Source organism: Aquila chrysaetos, chromosome 6 (assembly GCF_900496995.4).
Source record: "Aquila chrysaetos chrysaetos chromosome 6, bAquChr1.4, whole genome shotgun sequence".
Taxonomy (NCBI): domain Eukaryota; kingdom Metazoa; phylum Chordata; class Aves; order Accipitriformes; family Accipitridae; genus Aquila; species Aquila chrysaetos.
Genome location: NC_044009.1, coordinates 25,801,642 through 25,818,640, shown reverse-complemented (window position 1 = coordinate 25,818,640; position 16,999 = coordinate 25,801,642). Strand labels below are relative to the sequence as shown.

The 16,999-nt window shown below is 35.9% G+C and overlaps 1 protein-coding gene across 11 annotated transcripts in view; it reads left to right on the top strand.

Annotated features, from left to right (window-relative positions):
* Positions 1-16,999, top strand: part of NBEAL1 (neurobeachin like 1) — a 92,116-nt gene that overhangs the window by 57,715 nt on the left and 17,402 nt on the right. For all 11 annotated transcript variants that reach the window (XR_003923750.2, XM_041124577.1, XM_041124576.1 and 8 more), the window contains 19 exons: positions 126-301; positions 675-828; positions 2,776-2,904; positions 3,558-3,863; positions 3,969-4,118; positions 5,083-5,240; positions 5,955-6,079; positions 6,944-7,070; positions 8,211-8,359; positions 9,248-9,381; positions 10,304-10,405; positions 11,624-11,719; positions 11,830-11,954; positions 13,228-13,368; positions 13,464-13,594; positions 14,851-14,960; positions 15,538-15,655; positions 16,364-16,461; positions 16,761-16,877. Coding sequence is in view for 10 of the 11 variants with exons in the window: in XM_041124577.1 (XP_040980511.1) it covers positions 126-301; positions 675-828; positions 2,776-2,904; positions 3,558-3,863; positions 3,969-4,118; positions 5,083-5,240; positions 5,955-6,079; positions 6,944-7,070; positions 8,211-8,359; positions 9,248-9,381; positions 10,304-10,405; positions 11,624-11,719; positions 11,830-11,954; positions 13,228-13,368; positions 13,464-13,594; positions 14,851-14,960; positions 15,538-15,655; positions 16,364-16,461; positions 16,761-16,877 (2,646 nt within the window). In the remaining variant the exon portion in view is untranslated. The remainder of the gene's footprint in view (positions 1-125; positions 302-674; positions 829-2,775; positions 2,905-3,557; positions 3,864-3,968; positions 4,119-5,082; positions 5,241-5,954; positions 6,080-6,943; positions 7,071-8,210; positions 8,360-9,247; positions 9,382-10,303; positions 10,406-11,623; positions 11,720-11,829; positions 11,955-13,227; positions 13,369-13,463; positions 13,595-14,850; positions 14,961-15,537; positions 15,656-16,363; positions 16,462-16,760; positions 16,878-16,999) is intronic.

Genomic DNA, 16,999 nt, shown 5'->3' with positions numbered 1-16,999 from the left:
GGATTTTAAACTTCAGAGTTTTCAAAAATGCTGAAACATGCAAGCATAGGGACCTGTGATGAAAGAGAAATGTTTCAAAGGTTTTCTGAACTAGAAGGGCTGTAAATATTTGTCTTCTTTTGTAGGGGGGTGATAATGAACTCATACAGTTACTTACAGACATCTTACTGTGTATAATGTGGAAAGGCATTGAAAAATCTGATGATGATGCTTGGATTGAGAGAGGACAGGTGTTTTCTGCACTGACGAAACTGGGGATATCTAATGAGTTGCTGCGACCTTCTGATGAAATAAAACTCAAGTGAGTGTACAGTTCAAGGACAGGTTCTTTTCATACCTTTTGAGAAAAACAGAGAAAGCAAGGGGCGTTAATGAAGCTGGGAAGGGGTGGGTGTTTTCCAACAAGGTGTACTCTTCTTTGCTCTTTCTTCACATACTGTCAGAAGTATATTCCACTAACTATTTAGTAGTGTCATGTGACCATAAGGTTTTGAAACTGTATCGCTGACTTCATGAGCTTCTCAAAATCTCTTTTACCTCATTGGCTTATCGAGAAGATGGCAGTTATGTCACCGCAGACTAAGAGATTCAATTAAATACCTAATTGGATTTTTTTAAAGCCACTTACACTTAGAACATGTAATAATTACTTTGGGATTTTGTTTTCCATGCAGCTTGCTGGAGAAGATGTTAGAATGGTCAGTTACTGATAACAGAGATTCAAAAGCTCTCCCTACACATGCTGAAAATGCCTTCAAGCTCTTGCTAATTGTACAAGATTTCCTGCAGGCAGAAGGACTAGTTAATTCAAATTTATGGACAGAAAAGGTACAGTAACTGCATAATGGAAGTAATGTATATAGGCTGAAGTAGTAATGAAAAAGGTGTCGGCTTGGATACTGTCATCCCTTCTAGGTATATGTTTTTAAACTATAGAGTAAGGGTTCATAGTGGAAGGGATTACATTGCCCTTTAATGAGTAAAAAAGTGTGAATAGTTACTACAGGGAATATAGTTAATTCTGCAAATTAAATAGACCTCTAAGTGGTACTCTTTATTAAAAATCCAGGTCTTTTCAGACTGGAGAAATATTTAGAAGATGTAGGAGCTAATGAAACAATGTCAGTTGTAGCCTAAGCAGATTTTGCACCGTTTATCAGCACATATGACTCATTGTGTCTGTCCTGAATAAAAGACCAGCCAAAACGCTGCTCAGTTGCAAGCTGAGAAATGTCACTTCTGGGCTTTGACCCATATTGGAGTTTCAACATGATTTTGTGCATATATATGCAAATAGCTCAATTTTATGTATTAGAGTCAGAAACATGAGGTCTGAGGAAGAAAATGACTAGCAGACACGGTTAGTAAGGTAAAGAAGCTTTCTGTCACCTGGCTGTTTCTCCTGCCTTGTTGACATATATGTTGTAGACACACATAGTTGGCCTCAATGTTTATGTAATTTCTGTCAGTGGTCTTGCTTCCTTCAATGTCTGAGTTGTCATTGCTTTTCCATTTTTCAAGGCTAAAAGGCAGAGGTATTTTATGGAAACCATCATTATATCATGATAAATCCTTTAAAAAATCAGGTTTTTTTAAGGCTACTTTTTGGGGGTGGGGGGAAAGTGTAATGTTAAGAGTCATCAACACAGTAATTCCTAAGCTGTTCTCCAAAATGCCTGCTTGTAAGTAAACATAGCTTAATCTTAAAGCTTTTAATTGTTTGTTTTTAAAGTCTCCTCTTGGTAAAAGCTTTGCTGTCTGTTGTGATCTAGCTTTTGTGAAATCTAATTAGAAATGAGATCTGAACGCTGGAACAGTGAGAGTTGTGCTTATTGCCAACTCTGAATTCAACATAACCATACTTTCATAAATTATCTTCCACTGTGCCTGGGGAGAATTTAAAGCATCGTGCACCATAATATTCTAGGCAGGACAGCTTTCAGTCTGCCACAGAAGCATTCATGTGATTCTGGAGCTTAACAAAAGAATGATTTTATATTTGAGTAATTTATTAGGGAATATATCAAGGTATATTAGTTTAAAGCAAACATGTCTGGATAGTGAAATGTGCCGTTTGCCTTCTGAATACCTACCTTTCACAAGGTTTGTATCACGTCTAGTATGAGAATACTTGACAGAAAGGAGTACCTCCTAATTATTTATTTTTTTAATTTATTTTTTAAAATACATTAATAATTGTTAGGACGTTTCAAGCATTTCACTAAATCAGATATTCATGAAAGAAGCCTTGTTTTCCTTCTCAGGGCACTGTACATATTCCTATTGCTGGTAAATTATACTAGTGTTACACTTAAATAATTTAAAATACAAAGCAAAAGAATGAAATAAAATCATATATATATACTGAACCCAGAAATTGCCAGTTGGTTTGGTATCTGTGCTATTAATAATAGTGTCTTTTCAATCATAGTAATCTTGCTCGTGGAGTCTCTAACTTTTCTAAGGAAGTGGCATTTATAGGAGTTAAATTTCAGGAAAAACATAAGCATATATACTATATGCTGGTTTGGGCTTTATTCAGGGGAGATATGTGAGTTAACATACTGGGCTAGATTTTTTTTTTTTTTTTTTTTTGTAGTCAGGAATTGTTTCAAATTACTGGTTTAACTGCAGTGTTCTGGGATAATTTTCTGGGTTTGGGTAAGTTAGAAGTGGGAACTCAGCCACCTCTTCACCTCTTTGAAATTATTGTGTATCCAACTGCAGTAGCTGTTGTTAATTTTATTTCATGCAAATCTTCTGTTTTTACAATAGCTCTTGGAAGAGCTAGTGACTCTGATGGATAGCCTGTCAGTCTGGTACTCTGCTGGCCTAGAAGCAATCAGGCTTTCACAGGTGCAAGTCCAGTTGCTCCTTGGATTCATTGCACAAGATAACTTACAGGTTTGTTGCAAATTTCTGCAAGTGGTACTGTGTTTTAAGTGTATGTTTGATGTAATTGTTGTGGTTTACAGGGGAGCTGCTCATACCAGTGAGCAGACTGATGGCAGTCCCTCATCCTTCTATAGGGAAGATGTTTTATTGGTTCTTACCATTTGCAAATTTACTTTAGAGTCCTACCAATGTGCACCTCCTGAGCATGAGAAAGAGGTAGAGGGCAAGCTGTTTGAAGATGGGACTATGTAGGCACTAGTGGCAGTAAGATAGTGATTCTGATCATGATTTTTCGTTTCTACCATAAAATACATTTATTAGCGGTTTCAGGTTTACATACATTAAGTGCACGTGAACCTGGACTGTTCTGCAAGTCAACATCTGGAACAAAGTTAGAGCTGTGCCTGGAATATGAGCCCTTCAGTAAAGCCAGGATCCTTAGTATAGGTATGTGATTGTCTTAATGCAGCTGTGTGACTTTCGGGTTGTAGCTGACTCAGGTTTGGTCATCACAGGATAAGTGATCAGTGCCCATGTTTGATGCTGTGTGCCTTCAGGCTTCCTTGGATGCAGCCAGAATATGTACATACTCCTGTGCTGAAAAGATAGGTGCTCAAAATTACTATTTTGAGGATTGCATTCATTTTTTGTTGTTTGTGTAGGTCTGTGCTATGGCAGCAGCCAAACTAAACACCCTCCTTCAGACCAAAGTAATTGAGAGCCAGCCTGAAGCATGCTACCTCTTGGGGAAGCTGGAAGGCATCTTGAGTAAATCAATTGAAGAGAAGACAGAAACTTACTCATTTTTGATTCCCCTTGTTCGGACATTGGTATCCAAGATTTATGAACTTCTCTTCATGAACCTGCATCTCCCTTCATTGCCTCCCACCAATGGCAGCCCATCTTTCTTTGAGGACTTTCAAGAATACTGCAACTCTGATGAGTGGCAAATTTATATTGACAAATATGTAAGTAGTAGATTCTTCTTGTATCATTTTCCCCCTCTTTTTAGCCGTGAAAGCAGAGGAACTCATTCAGAAATGACATTGTGCTTTTTGTTTTGGTGGAACCAGATTATTCCAAATATGAAGCAATATGAAGAGAATTCATTCAGACATGATCATGAGCAGATGGCACTTTATTGGAAAGATTGTTATGAAGCATTTATGGTGAACATGCATAGGCGAGACCGGGAGAGAGGAGAAAGTAAGCTTAAATTTCAGGTAAGGTTTTGAGTGAGTGCAAGTTTCTCTTAGAAGAACTATCTCAGGAGTTGCCTTCTAAAAGATGGAGAAACTGAAATCCAGGATGATCCAATTCAAGTGGTTGCAGGCAGGTTGATTGTTTTAACATTTTATGGGTGGTGTGACTATATACACTTGTAGGATATGCTTTTTAATTCTATTCTTTCTATTTAAGAGTCTATCTGTAAACAGTTATTTCAGGACAGTAGGCCTTCCTCATAATACAGCAACCTAGAATTATGCTCAGCTATAAGCTGCGTTTTCTTTTACTCTGATTTATGTTTTGAATTATTAAAACCTCTTCTCCATTATGAAATGAGTCAGTGTGGTTTGTTTTTTTGTTTGGTTGGTTTTTTTAACCCTACTTCAATATAGTGAAAGCATTTGAAACAGTGAACAGTTCCTATTTAATGTGTGGAAAAATTGTTTCTGAACTGACCTTTCTGTATAAGGTCCAGACTCAGTTTAAGCATTAGAATTAACTGGTAATCGCAGCAAATATCATAACTAAGTTACATTTCTGTTTTTTTCCCTTTGTCTTCTGAATAAGGATGCTTGTAGTAAGTCTTTTTTATTCAAGTAGCTAAAGGAAGAATACAATAAGTCACATTCTAGAATACCAGAATCTAAAGAAAAAATTCTACCTATTATAATGGGTTTTCCATTACTGACTACTTTTCTGATGATGAAAAATTGCTTTCATATGGATTCAGCACTGATAATGCTTTCTTCACGTCTTTAAGTCAAAGTTTGGCGCCATTTCTTCCAGTACTGAGCTTTTTAAAATTTCTCTCATAAGCATTACCTTAGATTTTCAGAAGTTTTTACTGCTAAACTTTTTTTGTTCCTTCTTAATTTATGAGAATTCTTGCAAGCTACAAAATTGTGTTTTCAAAGGTCAGAGTTATATTAGCGCTGGATTTTTTTTTTAATGGTCTTTCAGGAGCATTTTGTGGAACCATTCAGCAGAAAGGCTCGGCAAGAAAATCTGCGGTACAACAGTATGCTAAAGCAACTTAATAGTCAACACACAGCTACCCTGAGACAGTGGAAAGCAGCCCAGCTTTACTTGCTCTCTGAACGTGGTCCTTGGTCTGAAATGTAAGAGTGAAGTTTTTAAATCAAACCGTATATGATACTTAAAAGGAATTTGCTCACATGACTGACTGTTTCACATGGTTAGAACCTTGTCAAATTGACTCTGATAACTATTCTTGAGATGTGAAGTTAATGTTGAATGCATCTTTCGTAATGTTTTCTGCATTTAATTATCAAAATGCAAAGTTTGAAGTATAATGCTGAGCTGGTTACCTGGATATTAGATTTTCTTGCCAAGTGACAAATAAAAATTAGTTATCAATGAAGTGATTGCAAAAACTTTTTGCGAGATCCTATGGATTAGTGGTTCTGTTGGAAGAGAGAGAGTAGAATAGACTTGTTAGTAAAGACATCGAGTTTTTATGCATGAAGCTAATTTCAGTTTAAAAGAATACATTTTGCCTCTCTTAGCTTTTGGGGAAGTTCTGGATGAAGATTTTTTTGGGGGGGATCTTTTAATTGTCATTAACTGAAAGTGTAAACAATTTGATGTATTTCAGTAGAAAATAAATAGTGTTTACAAAGTGGTTTAGGATGATCAGAGCTGCAATATGAAATTTAGAATGAAAATGCAGTTTATTGCTTTTATATTTTAGAATGTTCAGGTGGATGACCAGTATTTTTCTAAATATGTACTCTTTTGCTTTTGTAACCCGTTCATTCATGTAGGTATTTACCTTCTTTTGACTGTTTTTATGAATATTCTTGTTTTCCTAGGAAACAGCATCCTATTCACTGGAAACTTTCAAATGTGGAAAATTTTTCACGTATGAGACTAAAACTAGTGCAGAATTACAACTTCAACTCTCATCAGGATGCTAGTGACCTGAGAGATAATTTAGGTGAGCTTGTATTTGTATTTCACTTGGGATTCTTCAGTCTTTAGTGAAGAAAGATACACACTGTACTCTTTGTATTTAAGAATCAGTGTATGGTAAATACTTAAATCTTGATTTTTCATTTCCTCTATAGTAAAATGTATAACATGAGTGGTGCTTTGACCTGAAACAGCATCTTCCTACTAAGTAGAATACATTTGCCCTTCTTCATTGAAATGTGTATTTTTGTTGAAAAAAAAAAAAAAAAAAAAAGAACTCCTTTGTTTTAAAATAGGTAGTCACATAGCTTTCTTGCATAAGATTATTTTTTCAAGAAAAGGAAACAATGAGATCAGAGTAAGCAGAGAGTATTTGTTTAAAACTTGTTAGAGCTTATGATTAAAATGTGTAGATATGAGGCACTTTCTTTCAGAAGTGTGCCAAACAGCTGAGTTGGTGGTATAAACTGTTTTTTAAGTTAGGTGTATTGGATATCAAGACTCAAACCAAAAAAATAACACTCCTATAAACCTAAGTAAGCAAAAAAATCAAATGCAGTGTATTTCCATGAAAACTGGAATCACTTTAACAGTGTCTGGGCAGAACACTGCAAAATATTTTATTGGAAGCGTCCACATCAGAATTCAGTTTAAAATTTTCTAATGTGTTTATGTCTTCCCTTTATACTGTTATGATTTGACATATATTTCAGTGTAGTTCAGGGAGTATTATTAGTGTTCTGCTTGCCTCCAAAAGTATTTAAGAAGTCTGGTTGTGTATTACTCAGTTAAAACGAACATTCAACAGTAGGAGATACACTCAGTAGTTTAGCTTCCCAAAAGTGTTGTAGCAAAAAATTTTCTGAGCTGAAATGTCTATTTATGATAGGTGTGCACCAGACACAGCCCTCTAGTGAGTCTCTGCTTCTGGAGGTGGTGAAGCAGGTGAAAGTGAGTGACTTGGAAGATGATGTTCTAGAACTACCAGAAGAAGACACAGCAGCCAGTTCCAATTTGTAAGTACAGCAGAATAGAACAGTTGAAACTTGTTTCTGTGGTAGGAATAAGGAGTGATAAACAACTTCAGGAGTTGATTAGAATACCAAGCTTCCTTCTTTCTTTGTCTGGCCTTAACAATCCAATCCAGGGCTTTGTAGTAGTTCTGAACAGCAGAAAAGTTGCTGTTGGATTTATCATTGTCAACAAAGAGACATAAAGACCCCTAGGGAAAAGAAGGCAGAGCAGATGTTTGTGAGGATTTGTTAGTGTTTCACTGCTCACCGTTGGTCTGAAGCTGAAGCTACAGAATTGTTGAGGCTTTTCTACTACATACATTGGCTGTAATTCTCAAGAAGCAGTCTGCCCTGTAAGGGCATAGACCAGACTGGAACTGGCTCTTGTCCATAGGTGCCAGGGCCATTCCCTATACCATCAGCTGTATAGCACGGATGTTTGCTTGGTTGGCATTAATCTGCTAGAGAGTCCCCTGGGTTTGAGAGCATTCCAGAGAGAAGGCCTGCTGTGCTTTTTCCATGTCTCTTGTATGACTTTAAAAAAAAAAAAAAAAAAGTGGGAGTGGCGGGACAGGGGGAGATAGCAAATGCTTCACTCTATTAACTGGACATGAGATGTTCTGCGTGCACCTATGCATGTCTGTGCTGTTGAAGTGCACTAGAGATGTGGCACTTCTTTGAGTGATACTGATGCCTTTTCTTGTACCTTGAAGGTTATTAAATGCTTGCTTATGATGTGTCATATCTATCAACTTCTGAGCAACCATTACTTCAAATACTTCTGAAGATAAATTTAGTGACATGAACCAGGACTCAGCTCTGCTCTGGGCCAGAGAATTTAAGCACCTAGCAATTAAATAAGAAAGGGGAATGCAGCATCATGTTTTTATACTTCAAGTGAGGTCAAGTCCATTGTGCCAGAGACTGAAATATCAAGCCTGAAGAGTGATGCTATGAAATGATGTTTGGGAGTCTAGTCTGAAACATCCAAGACTGCTGATGGAAGTAGCTTCATATAGTCATTTATGTTGTGCTTTTAACGCCATTCAGATTTGATTCCTTTTTCTGAACCATACTCTTAGCAAGTACCTGAGCAACTGTATAATCTACCCAACCCCATAACACTTAGCGGTATTTTTGTAGGGATGAGAAGGATGAGCAAAGTCAGAAAGAAAAGCTAATATTGTCTGAAGACTGTGAACTTATTACAGTAATTGATGTGATACCTGGCAGACTGGAGATCACTACCCAGCACATCTATTTCTTTGATGGTAGCATTGAAAAAGAGGAAGGTGAGCATGATCAGTATCTCTTTCTTTTCGGTGCAGTTCAGCATTCTGTTTTCAGTAAGCTGAGTTTGATTTTTTTTTTTTTTTTTTTTTTTTTTTTGAGAATGACTGTCAAACTAATTGTGAAGAGACAAGTTGCAGATCTTTGCTTAAAATTAATATTGTACTTGGTGGTCAGTGGCTCGCTGATCCCTTCAGAATCAAGAATCTGGAACTGTACTTGCTGAGCTGTTAATTTGATTCACTGTTTTTAGTATTTCTTAAAAAAAATTAACTTATTAAAAAATTAATTAAGTTTGCTGACTAAAAAAAGTCATTACCTCTAATTTGCTGCTGAAATGGCACCTCCCTGACAAATAACATTTCACTCGTACATTGATTAAAAAGTATTAGTAAGTAATGATTTAAAAGTAGTAGTATGTAAACATTAATCATCTATATTAATTTAGTGAACTTCAATAAAATATACACAGTTGAGTATGAAAACAGTGAACTGAAATGTTTGACGAATAATGGTAAAATTTTCAAAAACAGTGTATCAAGAAGTTGGCCTTTTGGGAATTCTAAACATAAACAGGCTCAAATAGAAGCTTTTAAGAAAGCAAAGGGGCTTGGTTCATATTTTTTGTCAGCAGAATACATTTATAATATGTTCTTGATCGGAAAGCAAAAACAAATTCTACACTCCATCAGATATTTCCTGCTGCCTCTTTCTTTCAGCAGAACAATAGCTGAAGTTAATTATATTTTCCTAGCAAAATGGTTGATCAAGCCACATACAAAGTTTGCCTTTCCTAGGAATAACTCTGGGGTGATTGGAAATGATACTCTATTACATCTATATGAAGTTTTTGATATATTCCAAGTCAATAATCAAAGTGCTCTCCCTAGGGGTAGGTTTTGATTTCAAATGGCACCTTTCTCAAATTCGAGAGATACATTTGCGTCGGTACAACCTGAGGAGGTCAGCTTTGGAGATCTTCCTTACAGATCAAACCAACTATTTCCTCAACTTCAATAAGGAGGTATGGATTTCCCAAATTTCTTTGATTCATGAAATTAGCACAAGTGTTAAGTTCACTGATCGTGTCAAGTCTGAGCCTGGTGTCTTTTGAAATACTCTAACGCTAGTAGTAAAAGGTTTGCTAGATATAACCATTATGGGAAAGTAGACTGCAGTCTGTGAAAACCTCAGTCTGGTATCTAGAAACTGATGAATTGTGAAAAGATGGATAAAACAAGATTCTTCTTTTTCCTGTCTCTCTCTGTTATGATACAGAACAATTATTCAACTAAAGTTACATCAGTAGTAATCTAAATATCTTGAAGCCCACACATCTTTTTAAATATTCTGAGCAAATAAATTACAAAGTAAAGGAGACTTTCTATATTTCATGGTTTAGGATTAGTGAATTCTGCCCCGCACCGCCCCCCCTCCCTGCCCCACCCTGGCCCCAGCCCCGGATAATGTCAGTGATCCATTGTATGTGGGACTAGCATAAATATCAGAACTTAGGGTGAGTTACATACTAGTATGTCAGTTTATGAATAGCTCCTATAAAATGTTGTGTGTTTGTTTTTGTTGGGTTTTTTTTCCCCAAGTAAATAAATCTTTGCAATAGTTTTTAGGGAAAACATTGGTGTAATTTTATGTGAACAGCAGCAGTATTTCCTAGAGGACTTCTGTGGCAATAACGATTTTCTGTAGCATCTACACACACACACACACACGCACAAATGAATTCATAATATATCTTGCCTTTATATCCTGTAACTGAAGGATGTCATGTCCATCCATGTCTAAACACTTTATGCAGCAAGAGATAGAAGTGTTTAAAAGTGTAACTGTGTTCCTTTTATTTGACATTTTAATTAGCAGAGAAGTTGTTTACTTGTCAGCTTCAATCTCCAGAATAATTTTTTTTTTATTAATGCTGTTTTCAACAGGTACGAAACAAAGTATATAGTCGAATATTGTCACTGCGTTCTCCAAATATTTCTGGGACCAGATCTCCACAGGAACTTTTTAAAGCTTCAGGTTTGATGCAGGTATGAGACTTCAGCATAAATGGTCTAGAGCATTCCTCTGCTTCTTGAAGGAGTCCTGGAAGGTCCTGGACTACTGCTTTTACTTTTTTTTCCCCAGTGTTTAGATGAAAACTGCCAAATTCTGTACCCTCAGTCTGGCCCCTGAACTTTCACATGCATATTTTTAGAAATGCTGTGTTTTGTGTTTACAGTCAGTGAGGTAAATGGATAGAGCCAGGCTCTGTTGATGTGATTATGACAAGTGTTCCAACAAGAACGGAAAACATGTAGCAGACTTGCTTCTGTTTTTAGTCCATGATCTTGAATGCACATTTTAGAACTTCTTTTACTACATGCGCAAATAACTTTCCCTGCTATCTTTTCATGATGGGGGTTTCAACAAAGCCCATGTGAAGATTAAGCAGGAAATACGGTCTTAAGGGAATTAGTAATATTGGTATAAAAGGAAAATGTCAAAATGCCTGTATTACCGTAAACAGGGATAAATTTTAAATGCAGTAAACATGTTTTTATCTTCCATCTTTTTATGCCACAATTATTGTTTTCTTTGAGGGAGGAAGCTTTACAAATTACTTTTAAAATACCAGAAATACATTGTTTTTTCTTTGTTTCTCTAATGATAAAAGCTATCATGTTGTATATTTACGTAGAGAAAATATTGTCTGTAATAAAATGTCTCCGTCACACTACAGATAGATATTGAGCCCTTCTGAACACAGCTCTGTCTGTCTTTGGTTTAAAATATAATGGTCCTTGTGCCTTTGCTCCACTATGTTAGTTTACAAATACCTGTACCATTAACCAATGGGAGAACAATTTATAAATAAATTTTGACCTTAGAACTCTAGTGGATTTCAAAGTTGTGTTCCCGTTTTTTCTCAGTACCTGTTTACCTGCCACCTTTCTGTTTCTTTCATTTCTGTTTTTCTTCTCATTTTTTATTCTGAGGCTGCTAGTTGTCTGCTGCCCTGTATTTAAAACAGTACTGGCATCAATCAGGGACATGATTTCAATGAAATATAGGTAGCACAGTCACTGAGTCAAATGGAAAATAAACTTCATTAGGAGAAATTAAATTTGGACTTTCATACCATTCTTATACTCTTTCACTTGCCAATACTATTCTCTGGCAGATAAATACTGACAAGACATGTAATTAGCAATAGTGGTATCTCTGATATAGTGACTTCCACTGTATCTTTTTTTTTTGTCCTTCAGAAATGGGTGAACAGAGAAATATCCAACTTTGACTACCTTATTCAGCTGAACACGATGGCAGGACGAACTTACAATGACCTTGCACAATATCCTGTGGTAATTTAAAAAATTAATTTTAAAATTTTTGCCAAAGGTATGTCTTTTTTCTATTTTGAAAGAGGGATTTTTAATCTCCATTTGACTTTTTTTTTTTTTCATTTTTTTAGTTCCCTTGGATTTTACGAGATTATACTTCAGAAGAACTGGACCTGAATAATCCTGCAGTCTTTAGGGATCTGTCCAAACCCATAGGGGTAGTAAATGAAAAGAATGCTAAGGCTGTGAAAGAAAAGTATGTATTTGAACACTCAGTTATGTTTCTCTGTCTTTTCTGAGCCACCAGGCTAATAACACATTTTAAAAATAAAGTTGTGACAGTGAAATTTTTAAAAGCTAGTTTTATAACATCACAGATGCATTTACATCAAATCAAGGTTGTTGATTTGTTGTTCCTGCTGCATTCAGATTAGTTGGCTTATATGGCACTGAAAGGACAAAACTTACTGTTGTAAATTTTCAATTGTTTCTCAGATGTGGAGATAAAAAACTGAAAGCCTGTAGAAACACTTAATTTAATGGCCCAGCAGCTTGAAGAGACATACTGTGTCCCATGTCTGCTTCAAGATAAGGAGTGTGAAATCATGCTGATGAGTTGAGCTGCCTGTGCTGAGAGGTGGCATTGATCCTAAATCTATGCTTCTTGCTCTTTTTTTCAAGCATTGATTATTATCTTTGAAATAAAATATAACTCAGTGACTTCTAGCAACTCCTCTGTAGGTAGGAATGACAAGTACTTGCACCCACGCATTGGTGTAGCGATCCTTCCTTTTTTGCTAATGTGGGGAGTGTGCTATCATACCAGATTACACTCGTCAGGCATCTTCCAAAACCAGCTTTCTTCTGAAAAATTGGAACGTGGAGAATTTTCTTTGAAGGATTAGGCTCTATCCCTGACTATAATGAAATTGGTTCTCTAGCAGTGTGTTTAACTGTAACTTTTCTTACTGGCCTTGTGACACTGAGGAATATATCAGCCAGATGGTGGTATAGTACTGTAGAGTGAGTTTGCCAGTAGAAAAGGAAATGGGCATGAGTGTTAAATAAATCTCTTTTCTGCATCCTGACATAGTCACACGCATGCTCTTTTTTTTTTTTTTTTTTTTTTTTTTTTTTAAATCTTGCCGGAAACTGTCACAAGTCCCTTCAATAATAAATGTTCAGCTTAGTGATATGGCCTTTTTTGTCTGTTGTATAAAGTCATGCTAAATCAGGCCCGTCTTGCCCTTTATCTAGTTTCTGATAGCTGATAGCAAATGCCTAGAGAAGAGCATAAGAACAGGTATGCAAAGGCTATATCCAGTGTACATTTCTATCTTTCAGCAGTCTTTTGCTTAGGGACTTTCTAAGTCTGAATTGGAATCTTCATATTTAATAGAACTCAATGTATTTTTCTCTTAAGGGTTGCTGTGATCGTTTCTTTTGAATCCTTGCCTCCAATAAGTATAATCCACGTGTAAATCAGCTGTAGTGCTCAGTTGTATTTATAAAGATTTATTTTTTTTTAGATATGAGAATTTCGAGGATCCCCTTGGGATAATTGACAAATTTCACTACGGGACGCATTACTCAAATGCTGCTGGTGTCATGCATTACCTCATTCGGGTAGAACCTTTCACAACACTTCATATCCAACTTCAAAGTGGCAGGTATGCTGTAAGCAAATAAGCAGCACTTTATTTTTCTTCCTTATCATTTTACTGAGGGAATGATCAAAGTCTAACCTGAGTTTTCTGATCCACAGATTCGACTGTGCTGACAGGCAGTTCCACTCTATTCCTGCTACCTGGCAGGCACTCATGGACAACCCCAATGATGTCAAGGAACTTATCCCAGAGTTCTTTTACTTCCCAGAGTTCCTGGAGAATCAAAATGGTAAACTGACTGCTCAGAATATTCTCATAGAAAACTGTTCTTCTGTTGTTCAGAAAAGAATTGTTGCAACCATTTGTGGATGCTGTGGAATACTTCTTATTTAAGCTTTATTGTGTGCTTGTAGAAGTTACTTTAATCATCATGCTGGCTTCAAACTGTTTAATGAAGACACCGGTTGTGTTAAGCAGCAGCCTAAATGTTGTTTAAAATTCAGATTGGGGGCTTAAGGATGGCTAAAAATAGTGTTGTTTACCTAATGTAAAATATCAGAGATGCTCATTTGGATGTTTGAAAAAGTTAGCAATAGTTAATACTGATTAAATAGTTAGCAAAAGTTGCTACAGATTAGTTAGTATTCTTTTAACTGGGTTCATTGGATGATAGAGTTTGGACATCTTCAAACATGTGAGGTCTTCTATTTGTTCTAGGCAACCAGCATATTTTCTGCTTGTTACTGTTACCTTCCAATGCAGTGTTAAGTCACCTGATTTTAGAGCCATGTAAGGTTTCAGTAAGTATCAGAAGGAAAAAAAAAAAAAAAAAAAAAGCTGTTTCACTCCTATGTAATGCTGATTGAAAAGACAACGTCCTGCATTCTGATATGAGACTCCTAGCCATTTTTTAATTCACATTTACTGCATAGGGAATTGTTTCTCTACCTATTAGACAATTTAAAAATGGATTTGTGTGTTTGCTGCTAATTTTGTTTGCTAGCTACAATCTACTGGAGTTCTAAGTTATAAAAATTGGAAACAGCCAAGTCATGCTTTCAAAAGTCATTTAAGTGTTTAGAGTTGTTCTAATGAAAGCTGGTGGGATTTAAGACTTCTTGAAAGCCCTGATTCTATAATAATTTAAACCTATAGGTAACTTTGTTCTTATGAATAACCTCATTGAAATGTTTTGGACTCTTTATCCTGGTAAAAAAAAAAAAAACAAACCAAAACAAACAAACAAATGCAGATATGTTTACAGATAGGTGTGCAAATGATAATGCTACTTTTAAGGTTGGGAATTCAGCTTCGAAGTCATTTAGGTGCTTTGGACAATTGTTATCCTATATCATTTAACATTTTAAATATTTAGAGCAGAACTTAACCTCCTGTCAGTGGTAGGGTTATTGGAGATTTAAATTAAGAATTTTTCAATATCCTTTCCTTGCACTGAGAAAAGAACACTTTTTAAACTTTATTGAGACATGAAGATATTTGAAATATTTTGTAGTAACTCTTAAAATTCTCCAAATTTTTCACTAGGTTTTAACTTAGGTCAGCTTCAAATATCCAAAGAGATGGTAAATGATGTTGTTCTCCCAAAATGGGCCCACTCCCCAGAAGACTTCATTTATAAACACAGGAGGGCTCTGGTAAGATGATGTTTATATGTGTGAAGTAATGGTAAAGAAAGTACATCTACACATTGTCACTGTGGCTTAAGTGTAAAATACTGGGACTACATTCAAACTAGAGTTGTGGTTGCATTTGACATACAAGTACCATTAGAACTTTCAGTTAAAAGCACTCTGCATGTAGATAAAATGCTCAAAAGAAAAAAGGAAAGAGCCTGAAGATACTAATCATTTGGGAGTTTGCTGCCCTAAGAAATAAAATGCAGAATTAGGTGGGTTTAGGTGATAAGGCTTCCCTTGCTTTTTATAGAATATTCTGTATGGTACTAGGGAACTAGCAGCTTACCTTCCCTTGCACAGTTGCATTTCAATAGTCTAGATGTGCTGCTTCACTGTATTAATTTTCCCTCTTACCTGACAGTTACTGCCCTTGACACACATGGATATTCTTAGGCTTCTGCCCTATACATTGGTATATACCTAGTTTGTAGATACTCTTAGTTTAGGATTTAAATCTCTTTCGCAGAAAATGGTAAATATTTCAAGAAGGGAGCAGTACTTTTCTTATTCTTACAAGAGCATTTTTTCCTTCTAGGAATCCGAGTATGTTTCTGCTCATCTTCATGAATGGATAGATTTGATTTTTGGCTACAAGCAGAGGGGACCAGCTGCAGTGGAGGCGCTCAATGTGTTCTATTATTGTAGTTACGAAGGTACAAAGCAGTATGCTCTCTTGTCATTGTCATCGGACTTGCAGATTTTCAGTATTAGACAGAAAACACTTGATTTGTGAGCGTGCCATACAGTGGCATATGGTAAGGCAACAGAATTATAGATGAAATGTGGCACCATAACTTATAATTTATCATCAAATAACCAGAATATTTGATGCTTTGATCGGAAGTTGTGAACCCAAAATGTTAATAAAGTTTTTTTAAAGGGGGTTCTCTTCCAGTTGCTTGTATTTTGTTTCTGAAAGTGCTTGGGGGTTTTTGTAAGTTTCTCATTTTCTTGCTTAAAAGCATTTGTGGAAGGAGGTTTCTTGTGGTTTAGGAGTCAAGGCAAGTTGCTTAAAAACAGCAAATATTGAAGACAAATGTTAGTCTGTTAATTCCAAAGGTGAATTTTGGGTGGCTTTCGTGTGCAACTTATTGCATGTGTGATGTCTTATCAAATGAATTTAATATACAAAAGCCTGCAATTCTTGCACTTACAGATACACTTAGAATTCCACATGCAGAGTGGTGTTTTCAGATCGTATTTTACATGGAGACATTGTTTGGAGGTTTTTCTGGGGTAGAGGGTGATAATGCTGCAATTAATTTAAGTTTTGCAACATTTGTTGACCATATCAGTTCTCAATGAGTTGTTTGGATTATGTTCTTTTTCCATTTTTTCTACCCTTCATCGTTGTGATCCAGGGGCTGTGGATTTGGATGCTTTAACAGATGAGAAAGAAAGGAAAGCTTTAGAAGGGATGATAAACAATTTTGGACAAACTCCGTGTCAACTGTTAAAGGTAATGCTTTTTGTTCCATCTCAATCAGACCTTTGTGGTTAAATCCAACTGCATTACAAAGGACTTCAGAAAAAATGAAAAGATAATGGTTTGTAATTTTAGGAATGTTAAGTCTTTGCCACTTTACCCTTTGTAAAGGTCACACTGGTGGAAATTTAGCAAACAATTTTCAAAATAAATTAGTTTACTTTAAGAAGGGAAATTAGGTGCTTAAGAGTCTGTTTTCCCATTGACTGCCAATAAAATTCTGAGTTGATAAATTCATCCAATTTGATATTCCCTCCAATATTGTCTCCTAGGAGCCCCATCCACAAAGGCTGTCAGCAGAAGAGGTAGTGCAAAGACTAACTAAAAGTGATACCTCTACTCTGAATCTCTTCCAACACCTCACTGAACTGAAGTCATTCTTCATAGAGGTAGATATGTTACTTGAAATTGTTTAAAGTCTAATCTGAAACTGCTCATGTACTTGAAATGAAAGGTCACAACCTAGATGAAAATAAACTTGCTTCCTATTTAAAGAAAATATTTTAAAATG